We start from the raw sequence: 14,479 nt of genomic DNA, 5'->3' as shown, positions 1-14,479 counted from the left end.
ACAAGCCTATTCAAGGCAGTGGAGGAAGGCAGGGGGGCACCCACCATGCAGGTGAAAACGATTGTGGTAAGAACATCCTCCAGCAGTTTAACAGTGACACCAACCCCCACGGAGCAGAGCACAGTCCTACAGAGTTGCACTGAAGGGGCCAGATGGTTCAAGAACAGGAGCACTCTCTGGGAAAATGACAAAGTATTAACATGTCCAAATAAAGAACCTGCCAATCTGAGGGTGGCAAAGAGAAAAGCAGACCCCAAGGCCAATGTTGGCAGAGCCATCTGAGCCTTGTCCAGGGAGGCTGCCACCGCTAACAATGCCACACTTAGGAGTCACACACCCAGATCCCAGGCCCAAGCTGGTGAGGGTTTGGTTTCCCTTGCAACGTGCTCACAGGGAGAGAATGTGCTGGCTGGAGGGGAGCATCTAGACCCCTTGGATATGAAGCCTGTCCAAGAAAGTAGCAAACCCCTTTGGTCTTGCACATGGCGGCTAAACATTCATCTCTCATGAATCTGCTGTGAGAGTTGGTCCATTCTCAAAATTTTTTCAAAGCCTCTTTGGGGCCCTGTAAGGCAGAGGGGTCAGAACGGTGCCAGAAGACCTCATCACCAAAGGAGTGCTACCCCTCAGGGCCTGAGTGGTAGCCCACCCACCTGGGGGCCACTGAGAGCCTAGGAACTGGCCCCAGCAGGGAAGAGAAGGGTTCTCCAGTCCTCTGAATTCTCCAAGGCAGACTCTTTGTCAATGCCCCAGCCTCAAGCAAGCCATCCCTGCAAGTGGCCTGGGGCCACGACACTGCACCAGGGGTCAGCTGTCACCTCCATTAAAGGCAAAGGACTAAAAGAAATGTCCTGTGGGCCCACAAGAAAGCCCACTTTAGCATAACAGCCTCAAAGAAGCACAAAAGTAACTCACTTATGCTAGGGAACTATCCATCCCCCTTCAGCCTGAGCATCTGCCCCTCTCAAAACCCCTAGCGACAGGATCTCCACACTCTGCCTTTAACCGGGCTGCCTCCCCTCCCTGTTCTAGCAGGTTGGATCAAGTCACCAGCACTTGGTTGGAATCCAGTCTTCCCTTAATGGAATTCCTGAAAGGATTTATTCATGGTGCCTTCCATGCACTTTGGCCTGTCATTACAGGCCTTGTGAAATGGCTATAGAAATTAAGAGAAAGCAACCCCGAATTTGAGAAAGGTGTCCAAATGCATTTTTATAGCGTAGAAGCAAACCAGTACAGATAATCTGACTTGGCGCTGCCCGGAATATTTAACCCCTTCCTGGTTTTTGGCAAGGATGAGGCTGGAGGGTTGGGTTTCAAAGCAGGAGGCGACGTTGCATTCCATCAGAAAGTCACCATGTGGAGGCCACGGCCTGACTGCAGATAGGAAAGAAAACGCTCTAAAGCCCCAGATATGACTACATTTGTTCTCAACCTGAACTTCGCCTCAAGGTAATCTTGGGAGGTGAATTTGATTTCTGAGAATCACTTCACCTGTTGGAGAGAAAGCACGCCATGCACATCAGCCTCCCCTTCCTGGTGAGGAGAGGGAAGCTGGAGCCTCTCCAGAGGGACAGGAAATCCCTATAAATGGCCAATGGCCGCTGACATCCAAGCAGGCCAATTAAAAGGAAAATACATCAGTTTACAGCCAAGGCAACCCCAAACCATTTCATAATATGGGGCTAGGCACAGCTGTGCCTTGGTGGTCCAGTCTTGTGCCCACGTCAGAGCTAAGCACTTGCTACGCTCCTTTTTGGCCTGAAATCCCACAGACCTGGTTCTGAGTTCCTTCCTCCCCACTCCTATGACCTTGGTCACGTCTCTGAGCCTCATGTCACAGGTTTCCACAGGAAGAATGTGCAGATCCTTCCTGAATCGGTCCCATGAGCCAAATGGATTGAAGAACGGCTATCATTCAGTCAACTACGCGTGGGAACCGCCGGGATCCCCTGGGGGATGGGCAGTGTACGAGTACCCAAGCATTCCGTTTGATCACTGTGGCCAATCACACCCTAATAAAATGAGACCCTTGCGTGAATGGGCTCTGAAAGCAGCTTACGATAAAATCTGCTCATCCCCATCATCTTTACCTAAGAAGAATTTTATTCTGTGAATTTACTCTTAACCACATTCCTAAATGTTCTTAACATAGTGTCTACTCTGTAGGAAGCAAAGGCTGCTTTCAAAAGAGTCACACCTAAGGGTGAGGAGGAACAAATAAACCAGATCACTCTGATCTGTCCCCAGCGCAGTTTGTGTGACAGCACCAAAGCTGATATTGTTCCGAGCCATTTGTCCCATCAACACAAGCTGCATGAGTGAATTCCTTGAGGGAAAGTAATTACTGCATCCGAGGCCGGGGAAATTATCCTTGGGGTGTACTCCTCTCTCCTGAGAATAGTTCCTCTCACAATTATGTTCTCTGCTAGGAATCTATTATATGATCTAGTTTTCCCTCCAAAGACATCATTAGTCATATGGTGAAAATGTAACTACAATTGAAAATACAAGATGTTTTGTTAAAATGCCATATTCAACACTTAGTAACTGTCAAGCTCAAAAGTTTTACAGAATCAGTGCCTGGCATCTCTTCTTAAAAATACCGCTACTGTTTCCCGCATCGCCTTTCTTGTAAGGATTGTGAAGTTCTCCTTCTTTAAAATAATTACGTAGGACTTCATAAAGTTATTCTGGTCACAATGCTCAGCTTTGCTAGGGCGTTGTATGTTGAGTTTGTATCGCAGCACCATGTTTTGGGGGAAATCGTGTGAGAAAAAGTCTTTCCTGGAAACAACCGGAGTGGTCCAGTGTCTTTGTAATGGGAAGGAACTTGGAGTCAGAATAGCTGGGTCCTAGCCCTGGCTCTGCCTTTGAGTGAATCAGCTCTGTGCCTGAGCTCCTGTTTCCTTTGCCCTACTGTGAAGCATGGAACCAGGCACTTTCTTTCTTTCTTTTGTTTTTGTGTGTGTGTGTGTGTTTTTTTTTTTTTTTTTTGGAGACAGCGTCTCACACTGTCACCTGGGCTGGAGTACAATGGTACGATACCGGCTCACTGCAACCTCTGCCTCCTGGATTCAAGCAATTCTCCTGCCTCAGCCTCCCGAGTAGCTGGGATTACAGGCACTCGCCACCACGCTTGGCTATTTTTTTGGTATTTCTACTAGAGACAGGGTTTCACTATGTTGGCCAGGCTGGTCTCGAACTCCTGACCTCGTGATCCACCCGCCTCAGCCTCCCAAAGTGCTGGGATTACAGGCGTGAGCCACCGCGCCCGGCCAGAACCAGGCACTTTCAAAACTGCTTCACTTCTTACCTTCGGAGACACCTCCCCAGCAATGCCAGGACATCCAGCCTCAGCGTGATCATTACAATTAGCTCAATGCATCAAACTGAATTTTTAAAAGTTGAAAACAATGGACTTGATACAGACAGCAAAATGAATACACTGAGAGCAGTCAGAGAAGTAGCCCCTGACCCAACGTCACACTTGGAGTCGCACAGAGATGATGCCAAATACAAACTCCGCCACTGGGAGAAGAGAGACATGCAGAGCGAGGCTGGGCTCTGACTTCTCGGCCTAACCTAATCGTGGCTGGGGACTGAGACCACCGCCAGCAATTGGAGGGACAAAAGCAGGAGCAGGAGGAACCCATGCATGGGAGGGGCAAAAGAGGCCAACTTGGAGGACCAGCAGGCGCCAAGGCGGACCAGGAGGGTGGCGACCCGTGTGGGTGAGGTCCAGTGGGATGCAGCTCCTACTGCAGCCCCAACACAAGATCCGCATTTAATGCACACTGTTATTGATTGTCCTGGCTTTTAGTTGGGGAAATATGGTACCCAAGTTTGGAGCCAACTGGACGCAGCACCCAAGAACAGGCTGGTGTTGGGAGAACAGTGGGCACAGAGAGGGCTTCTGCAGCTAGCACCCTTTGACAGGAAAAACTCTTCAGCAGTGGCAACCGAACCACCAACAGCAGGAAATCCTGTGGGCACCAGAGCCTCCAGGAAGAGCTCTGCTTCCCTGCTAGCTACATGGACCCTGGCACCCCATAAGGCCCTGTGCTAGACAAGGCATGGCCACCGTGTCGGAGTGCACAGAGCTAGAAATTGCTGCCCTCATCCCAGCCCTGCCCCTCTCGAGCTCAGGAGCATGGGCAAGTCCCTTAACCACCTTTGCCTCAGTTTCCTTTCTATTCTGTGTGCTGGAGTGATAAACCATCTAGACTCTGAATTGTAGGCACCAGGAACAAAGGAAAGGATGGGGCACGCAGGGGAGGAGGAGCAGGGAGAGGGAAGACAGATGCAGGTGCTGCTGTGGCTGGGGAGGGCAGTGGGTAAGAAGCCAGACAGCAAAACTACCCTTGGCCCCTGCAGAAACCAGCAGCTGGAACACACCAGACACATCCTGTCTGTCAACCCCTCTGGCTCCACCCATTTCTGACTCATGGGCAGGTCCCTCGGGGGCCCATTTCGGGCTCTTCCCCTGCCTGAGCACACAAGGTTACTGTAGGGCAAGTCTCTATCTGGTGGCCACCCCGCCCGGGCTGCGCTCCTAAGAATGGACAGTTGGGGCTCCTCCCTCACTACGAGCCATTACCAGCTGGCTAACTGTGATGATTCATGTGATCAGTTTAAACACTTAGAGAATATAGGGGTGACAAGTCACATACTGGGTGATGTGGTTTGGCTCTGTGTCCCCACCCAAATCTCATCTTGAATTGTAATCCCCACGTGTCAAGGGAGGGACTGGGCGAGAGGTGATTGGATCCTGGGGGCAGTTCCCCCATGCTGTTCTCATGATAGTGAGGGAGTTCTCATGAGATCTAATGTTCTAAATGTGTGTGGGTTCTTTTGCGTGCTCTCTCTCTCTCTCCCCCAACCCCATGCCACCATGTAAGACATGCCTTGCTTCCCCTTCACCTTCTGCCATGATTGTAAGTTTCCTGAGCCCTCCCCAACCATGCCAAACTGTGAGCCAATTAAACCTCTTTCCTTTAAAAATGACCCAGTCTCAGGTAGTTCTTTATAGCAGTGTGAAAATGGACAAACACACTGGGTAGGGGAGCGATACTCTTTGCTTGCAAACACTGGCTACACCTGTGTGCCAGGCTTATGCCAAGACATTTCAAATCCAGATGCCACCAGGTTTCAGATGTCTTCATTTCTGCATTACAACCCATCTTCATTTTACAAGACACCTTTCCCAGCATTTTCTACCGTCACGACAACATTTCCAAGACCACACATAACGGACAGGAATTGCTCTATGTTGCTCACTGCTTTGCCATAATTTGTCTATATAGACAAACGACGCCAAAACATGACGCAGTGTCCTGGTTTCTTGATACATTTTTCTATAAAATATTTCTTTAAGTTGAGAAGGAGAATTCTAGAACCCTATGTTGAAATTTCAACATGATCAAAGGAGTGGGCCCACATCTGAGCCTGCCACAGAGCTGCTTTCTTAACAGAGCAGGCTGGTATGCTCTGAAAATGCAAGTATCACATCACAGTGCTATACTGTTGTCTGTTGAGAAGGTACTGAATCTGTTTCTGCTTGTGCAAACACAGACATACAGTTACCCAGCCACCAACTGGGCTTGCAGGTCCCAGGGACCAGTCTGTCAAAGCTCTAAAATTGTGATTACAATGAAGATGGGACTGCCCATGCTAAGGGTCTCAAAGACTTAGCTTCAAGAGGGTAGAAAAACAAAAAGAAGATAATAGGGAAAAGAAGAAAGACAACTGAAAATTTAAAACGTGAGTCTTGATTGGTCTTCTTCAAAATGAAAGAAGGGCTGAATCCAGTTTTAAGTTCAAAGTCCTAAAATATTAGCATATTCCAGGGGTACCTGAGTCATTTGTATTGTTCCAAAGTCCTCCCAGATTTTCAAATTGCTTTCCATGATTCAGTAGAAACTAGGGACCATGGTTTCTTGATGAAGTCTGACACGTCCTCTGCCTATCAGCTCCCCCAACCCACCTGTCTGATCCACTTAGGAGCAGACAATGAGTGCTTGGAGCAGAAGGAGATGAAGGATAAATTCCACAGGAAGAAACAGATCAGGCTCGAAAAAAACACACCAACCCAGGGCGGCATTAACTCCACAAACTGTGAAACTCTAGAGCTAGGGAAGGTTGCTGAGAAAACTCAAACTACCACTCATCAATTCCCTGTAACATGCAACAAGCTAGTGGCAAACTCCTGCACTGTGTGGCGTTCCAGACACCTCCTGAGCTCTATCCTCTCTGTTTTTTCTATTTTTATGTATACAGCTCTTTTCAACAGTTTAGTTTTCTTTCTAGCCTACCACAACCACCCACAAAAGAATCCTTTCAAGATGGGTCTCTGGAGAGGTCAGTCTAGGTCACCGGCCACTTTTTAACACTTCACGCTTGGGAGGGGGCACCTGTCTCCCATTTTGCTCTGGGCGGTTGAAAAACAGTTCCATCTTGAAAGATGGACATGAACAGCATCCACAAAAGAGGACTCTCTCAGCACATGCCAGAAACAGGCACACTTTGACATCCGTCAATCTTTGTGAAATTCTCCATAATGACATCGCAGAATTTCAGAGCAACCATGAACTTTGAGATCACCAAATCTAACCTGTTCATTTTATAGGAGAGGAAAATTCAGGCAGAAAGCAATAGAATAAATTGACCACAGCAGTGACGGCGTTGGGAAGAGAAGCTCAGCCTCTCAACCTCCAGACCCCGATTTTGCCCAAACAACCTGTTGCCTCCTTCAGAGGCTCCTCCCAGCTTGATACACAAAGCAGCCGCCCTCCCTACCTTTCTTCCTCCACCAGGGTCCTTCAGGAACCGAATAGGAAAGGTCCCTGAATTCAATGTTCACAGCTGCCCTCCGAGGCAAGGAGGAGAAGCGCTGGGCTTCTGTGAGGTTATTATCTACTTTTTTCAGATGTCCATTCAGCAGGTCCGTCTCAGTGGCCTCCATGTTGCTGGACACCACCTCATCCACTGAGACACACACCGACTTGGGCTCCGTCATCTCTGCAGAGTAACTGCTGGCATTCTAGAAAAACCAGAGGAAGCAACAAGACCTGTTATAAGCTGCATCAAGAAAAAGAACATGAAGAGATTCACCATGAGGCTCAGGGTCATTGGTTATTAATAGCAACACTTCTTCCACTGCAGGAGCACCTTTGGCCCCAGGAGAAACGTGCCTACCTACAGTAATTTGTCATCTCCGTCACATTTTCTTCTATTAAAAAATGCTTAAGGTAAAGTGTTACGCTGATCTACAAGTCTTACTTTGGAATCATAAAATCTAATCATAAAACTATAATCCATGAATCATCACTTGCCTCAAAGAAGAAAACACTGGCCACCATAGGCATCGATCTATTTACAGTCCCCTCAATTTAAAAACCTCAATAAAGACACACCAGGTGCCTAAGAAATAAAAAACCGAGAAACTTATATTTACACTGAGCTGTTTTGTGCCTTTCTCACGTAATCTCATAAAAATGTCTCAGGAGCAATGACATCACCTGAGCTGCTGAGTTTTGTGGGGATTGGCCTTTGTATTTTGCATTTAAAATTTCCAAACCACTTACAATTCTACTCTCTTGCTACCTCTTCATAATAGTGCTGAAAAGTTGGAATGGTTAACATTTTTAAATATGTTAGACAAACAAGGAAACTGAGATATAGACAATTTAAGGACCGTGTTCCAGGCCTCACAATCAAGTGAGTAGCAGAAGTTATCCCAGAATTTGAGTCATAAAAAAAAAAAGATAGGTGTTCATTTCACTGCATCATAAGAGTACCTAATCTTTTGTAGCTACCATTGGCTTTTAAAGCTTCCATTGGGAGTCAAACGAACTGTAACCGATTGCCAAGAACCCAGAAGTATCTATGCAAAGAAAGAAATATCCTTTTTCAATGGCCTGGCAACCGTGAGCAAATCAATAAGCTTCAGGTACCTTCAAAACACAGAAGAACCCTGGGGGAGCAAATTGCTGTGCTTTTTCTTGCTGTCTTCCAAATCGAGAGAGAACATCTCACAGTGCCAAAAGCACACACACACCCCTCCCAGGCATCTTCTACCTCTGAAGTCCTTCATGAAATCAAAACTTAGCTCCTGGGCTATAATATTGTGTGGCTAAAACTAAAGGTGCCAAGTGAAACTCTGACAAAGCTGAGCTTGGTCTGCTGGTCCCGGGCATGTGGGGTGTCTTGGATGCCAGCGTAAGTGGGTTCCCCACATTCCCGAACAGAGCTGGGAGGGTTTATGTGTGTCTGACAAGGGATCCGCCCTCCTTAGGGGTCTGGTGTGATGATAAGATGCAGACTCCAAGGGAGCGACCCCGAAGCCTCCTCCCAGCTGGTCCCAATGCCCCTGTGGCAGGGCCTCTTGGTGGAGCTGCTGCGCCATGCCCCTCAGCCTGCCCTCTGGGGTCCCATGCTGCTGCCCCAGGTGTTTAGAGCTCACTTTGATTCCAAAAGAGCCCCCAAAGCACCAAATCTGGGCTTTGGAGGGGGGATGTCAACAAAGCTGTGGGACAAGACAATGCGCTCTAGGCCTGGTTCCGTGTGTCCATTTCCATCCCCACCTTGCCACACAAGTAAAGACACAGAACATGCTGGGTTCTTCCCAATCCTGCTGGCAGACGTGGGCTCTGCCACGTGACCCCCGATGGCTGTGTGTGCAGTTGAGGGTAAGTCCTAGGGGGCTCGAGCAACTTCTCTCCCATTGTGGGTCCTCTCCACCTCCACCCCAGGAGGCCAGCTGCCACACAACATCTGCACCCTCTCCCCAGGCACCCATTGCAGGTGTGGGGCCCCTGCTGAAGCCCAGGGACAGATGCTTCTTTCTTGTGGCTGAAGCCCACACTAATACAGTGTGAATGGCCACCACACCACCCATCTACATTATCATGAGACCCTGACTTTCTCTGCTAGACTCACTATCTGCTCACTCACTCACTGTCTCACTCACTCATTCACTGGACAAACTGAGCACCAGATAAAGCCCTGGGGTCAGCAATTAGCCAGGCAGACATAGCCCCTGACCTGGCAAGCTCAAGTTCAAGATCTGGCCCCAGGCAAGAAAACAGGCAACTCATTACAATAGGTTAAGGCAAGAGCCAGGAGGAAAGCATAAGTGCCTCCAGATTGTTGAGAAGCTCAGCTGTGCTTCTTGATGCTTTGGTTATTTTCCTCTGGGCCGTCGCCTTGAGGACTCTTGGTGGGTGCATTTTCCCCATGTGTGCCTATGATCTGCTTCTTTCATTTTGAGGAAGACCAACTAATTACAATAGGTCAAGCCAAGAGCCAGGCGGAGCGCGTACTATGGGTAACTCAGAAGGGATATCTAACGCAACACAGACCCTGAGATGGGGAGACGCAGGACGAAATCTTTCTGCAGAAATAGAATCTTAGCTGAGTTTAGCAAGGTGACATGGAGGGGTGCTGGCTCCTGGTGGCCTCTGCTAGGAAACAGCATAGACAAAGTCCCACCAGCATGAGACAGTGAAGCGTTCAGAGACCTGTAAGAAACGCGGGGGCTGGAGCGTGGATTTGGGCTGGTAGGGTCGGGGCAGGAGAGTAGGGGGCTTTAGAATAAGATGAGACTAGAGGGGCAAACAAGGTCCCCATGGGGAAGGGCTTGCCAACTTGGTTAAGGGTTTTGCATTTTATCTAGAGATCTTTGGGGAGCCCCGAGGGAATAACAGAACCAGAACTGCAGAAGAGTCTCCTGCTGTGAGCCAGGTGGGGTGATGGTGGCCTGGATCCGCTGGTGGTAGTGGGGGTGAAGGAAAGGGGACAGGCCAGGAGGATAAAACTGGGTGACTAAACTGATTTGGGAGTAAGAAAGAGAGAAGCCAGAATCAAGTACTTGCAATGTAAAGTATTAAATAATAATGGCTTGTGCATGCTAGGTAAGTGATTATAAACAATAGTGTTTATTGATCCAGCAATTACCATGTGACTATTAAACTCTAACCTATATAGTTTATGCCTCTTATTACCTCCACAACTCTAACAGGGACAGGGGTGCTGGGAGGTGGGATGACCACCTCCATTTCGGAGGAGGTATCGGAAGCACAGAGACATGGTCTGAATTGCTTAAGACCCCATGATTAGGGCGTGGCCAGGCTGGGGCCCTGCTCTGAGATGCTTCCAGGTCTGAGACCACAAGCCTCTGTAATGGCCCTTGACTATTGCTTAGCCTTCCACAGGTGAGTTGTGGGTGTTTCGGCATCTTTCAGCCCTTGTCCATTATAGGAAAATCCACACCAAGGAAATCATACAGCCCCATCCCCAAATAAACCAACAGCAAAGCAATGCATACAGTTGACCACCTTTCCTCCACAGCGTCTAACAGCCTCACCCAATTAATAAGATCATGAAAACTGCGTGATGCGAGGCAGTGGCCTGTCAGTCTGAAATAGACCAGCTCTCTGGAAACACATCCTCCGATGAGAGCTGCTGGCAATGTAGGTTACAGCGAGTTTCTCCTTAGCCTCCTGAGCTCATTAAAATTAAAACACATGCATCTTCTCTCTTCATTTTTTCCTTTCACTCTTCTGTTTCCCTATCCTACTGAAGCATTGTCTTTGACCTTCCCCCACCCCCGCACCGGGCCACATACGATTTGTGCTGCACAATACATTGTACGTCATAGTAAGTTCATTCATAGATGTGGAATGCCAAAGAGACCCTGTTTGGATTGTTCCTGGCTGCTGTTCATGGGAATATTTTCCTGGGCGCTGAGCAGAGTGGCCTGTGATTGCAGTTTGAATCCTGGGCAGATAGAGATGCCTGTTTAGCTGGGGAGGGTCTGTAGCAGTCAGTAAGCCACCCACAGGCCGTGGTGAGCCGCATTCACTCCATTTCCACCAGGAACACAGAGATAGAAACTTTTTCTCCTAGCATTAGGAGGAAGTCAGGAAACAGGAAGAGGAGCCAGTCAGCAGCACAGTTAGCATGCAGCTCTCTGTCTTCTCTCTTTGGTTCACTGCTGCCAGCCTTGGTACCCGCCTAAGCATCCTAAGCACATAAGAGGAAAATGCACTGACCAAGAGCCCTCAAGGCGACTGCCCAGAAGAAAATACCAAAGGCATCATACCCTGAACTGAGCCAGAGACCAGACCGCACTTGAGGGGTCACTCGGAATCCCAGAACACCTCCAAATACCACCCTCCCACTGGACGCATTTGCCACCCCTTGTATGCCCACCAAACTCAGGGGCTCCAGCATGTTCCCCCGAGTGCCTGGCTCACCCCCAAGTACCTCCTTTGACTCACAGCTCAGAGGGTCCACACCAGGATGGACCCCAGGGCAGGGAGGTGAAGGAAAAGCAAAGCTTAAGATCCTGGTATCTCTGAAGGGGTCTTTGTTTATGACTTGGCCAGAATTTATTTAATTTTTAATTTATTTTTCTTTTAACCCTACAGCCCCCAGAATTCCCAGGTGGTCTCTCATTCAAGGACTAGCCGGGGCCTAACTCTGCTTAGCTTCTACCATCAGATTATTGCTTTCAGGGTGGGACAGCTGTGCATGAATAGAAATGTTTAAACTTTTTTCAAAGTACCAAGTTTTCAGAGAGGAAAATAATTTTCAAAATAAAATAATGTTCTCCAAAACAATGAGCCCAGCCGTTACTGTCTCCACGTGATAACAAGACAGTTGAGCTCCGGGGGCATATTATCAAATGATAATATAACATTTTTAAAAACTTGGTATTAAAAATCTGTACCTTAAAACATCGGATTCATTATTTTTCCACATGTCCATTATAGGAAAACCCACACCAAGCCACCTTTGCAGCTCTAGAAGGAATTCAAGAGTTAACTAGCATCTAATACAAGATCTATAACTTTCTCTACCTGCAACTAACATCAATAACCTCCTTAATTTTCCATGGTCAACCTCATTTAGAAATCCTAATAGATGAACAAGTGCAAAAGGCAGAATTCCCAAGTGTTGCCCAAAGATTCAACCAGAGAAAAGCAAGTGTCACCGGGAGGGAAACGGCTTTTCCGTTTTGTTCACTGCCTCTTCTACGTAGAAGCCACGCAGGGAAGGCAGGGCAGCCCAGAGAGGGGAGTCAGCCTGCGGGTCTCCAGCTCGGGCTCTCCCCTCCTCCACCCACCGCCTGGCCATGTCTGCGGCCCCATTCTATCGTTTACACAAAATCATTATATAATGAGCTGGCGAGGCTCCGTATGTTCTACAGTAACCTGTTTGGAATCATAGGATGCAGTTGTCACAGCGGAGCATGCGCAGAAACCTGGCCTTTTTTTTTTTTTCTCTTGAGCGCAAGGCAAGAGGTAACTATCGGTCAAATCCTGCTGAGCCCTGCTGACTTCAAATACAGGATGCTAAAAATGAAATACAGGGGAGGGGCGGGGTGAGCCCCGGAGCGTGCCATGCACTGTGGGCTTACAGCCTCGGGGAAGTAATATCAGGGTAGTAACTACACAGATACACGGCGTGGAATACGGAAGACTTTCCATTTGTACTTTAGCTACCTATACGATGTTGGTGTGCTGGGCGTAGACATGAAGGGCGCTAGGATAAGGTGAGGTGGGTGGCTGGAGGCCTGATGATTGGTTTGTTGTTTGTTCCTAATGCCAGAAAACCAGAAAGGGAGATTCCTGACCACCCCTGGGAACAGCACTTACAGTAACTGTGTCCAGCAGTGAACTCGCCGACACCCCGCCATCCCTCTCCGGAGCTCGGGGAAGTGAAATGCGCATCCCTGTCCCCACCGCGTCTCTCTCTCCGGCGCGCGCAGAAAGGCGGCCGGCAGGAATCCGGGCTTGCCCCTCGCGGGTCTCCCCGGGCCTTCGCCGCCGCCTCCCCGAGTGGGTCCGGGAGAGGGTGTCCCCGGGAGTGCAGTCGCAGGCTCCGGCTCTCTGGGGGCAGCTTCCTCTTTTGTTCCCCCAGACCTTGCCTGGCGTTCCTGGGGATGGCGCGAGAAGTCCCCGGTCCCCAAGCCCACAGCCGCACGCGCGGGGCTCCCCTTCTTCAAGTCCCCTCTTCCCTCCGGCCCAAGCTGCGGCCCCTCCCCAATCCCCAGTGCGCTCCGGGTCCCCAGCTCCCCACGCCCCCCGCCCAGAAGCCATCAGGTCAAGGCCATAGGTCCAACTTGTAGGGCAACTCGCTGCCCCCGCCCCACTCCCGGCCCCTCCACCTAGTCCGTGCTCTCTGCCGGTGCAAGGGGCATCCCGAGGCTCCAGGTGGCCCGGGCGGAGGGGCAGGGGCAGCGATCGGAGCCGGGCGCCACTCTAGGGTGCCCTGGGTCAGCGCCCAGAGGACGCGCTCCAGGGAGGGGTGTCAGGTCGAGCTTGCGAGTCTTTGTGTGTTTCCTGCTCTCCTTGAAAATAAAACCGTTCCCGGCGGACGAAGGATTCGCTCACTCACCATGGCGGTGCCGACCGAGAAAGCGGCCATCAGACAGGCCATGCCCCGGGGGCGGCTGCGGCGGCTGCGGCGGCGGCGGCGGCGGCGGCGGCGGCGGGGACGAGGCTTGAGCTGCGGGGCCGAGGCTGCGCTGGCTCCCGGCTCAGCCGCTGCGCGGGGTGCGGGCTGCGCTTGGGCTCCGGCTGGGATCCGGCTCCGGCTCTGGTTCCAGCGCGCCCGACCCCGCCCCGCGCGCGCGATTGGCCGGCACCAAGGGGGCGGGCGGGCCGGCAGGTGCGCGTGCTCTTGTTTTGCTCCTGCTGGGGGCGGCGGACCAGGACCCCTGAAGCGCAGGTTCCGGGAGCGGCCCCAGCAGAGGCCTCGCAGGCGGCATGGGAACCCCCTGCCACCCCGGAAACCCCGGGTCCCGAACTCGCGGGGGCTGGGCCAGCACGGGTGAGGCTGCGGGGACACCGGACAGACGCCGGGGTTCCCAGGCTCGGAAATCCACTGCCTCCAAGCCTCAAGCGGCTGTGTGATGGGGTCGAAGAGGGGGCGTCCAGGGAGGGAGAGTGAGGGCCAGGGGGCTTCTTTCTTGCTGCTGCTTCTTCCCTCCCCCCCCCCCCACCCCGACGGTGTTGGGCAGCTCTCTGCCAGGTAGGAGCTTGAGAACTAAAGAAGAGATAACCACTCCAACGCCCCCAACAGCACCGGTGTGGGGTGACCCCTGGCAGTGAGGCAGCGGGTGCACTCACACATATGACATTGCTGTGCGCCAGCCATGGTGCTAAGTGCTGGGTTACAAAGGGGTGCTGAGTGAAGATGCCTAGGCCTCTGCCCTCTGTTCACCCCCGAACAAAAACAGAAAAGCCTCATTTTCCGCAGACAGAGGTGTTTCCAGAGCCGTGTTCAGAACCCGGCCATAGCTGTGTTCATGGAACTGTATAAGGAATAACACCAGGGCACACTCCCATGTGGCCCCAGGCTGGAATATCAGATGGTCCAGCATCTCTAAAGCCCTTATTATATATAAGTGGGGCCATTTCCTGGTATCCATGGTGACAAGGAATTCTTTACTCCCAGTCTCAGGCCCTAA

The 14,479-nt window shown here is 50.7% G+C and overlaps 1 protein-coding gene across 11 annotated transcripts in view; it reads right to left on the bottom strand.

Moving 5' to 3' along the window:
• Positions 1-13,800, bottom strand: part of ABCG1 (ATP binding cassette subfamily G member 1) — a 77,856-nt gene extending 64,056 nt beyond the window's left edge. For 2 of the 11 annotated variants that reach the window (XR_010154424.1, XM_514918.8), the window contains exons 1-2: positions 13,405-13,627; positions 6,799-7,042 (exon numbers count right to left, since the gene is read on the bottom strand). Coding sequence is in view for 7 of the 11 variants with exons in the window: in XM_514918.8 (XP_514918.5) it covers positions 6,799-7,042; positions 13,405-13,446 (286 nt within the window). In the remaining 4 variants the exon portion in view is untranslated. Of the gene's footprint in view, positions 1-6,798; positions 7,043-12,662 lie in introns of all 11 variants that reach the window. The other 9 variants (XR_675884.5, XR_675898.5, XM_003319093.6 and 6 more) reach the window with 7 other exon arrangements.
• Positions 13,801-14,479: the final 679 nt, after the last annotated feature.

Source organism: Pan troglodytes, chromosome 22 (genome assembly GCF_028858775.2).
Source record: "Pan troglodytes isolate AG18354 chromosome 22, NHGRI_mPanTro3-v2.0_pri, whole genome shotgun sequence".
NCBI classification, from domain to species: Eukaryota; Metazoa; Chordata; class Mammalia; order Primates; family Hominidae; genus Pan; species Pan troglodytes.
Note: the sequence above shows the minus strand (reverse complement) of the source record. Positions and strands in the feature narration are given on the sequence as shown.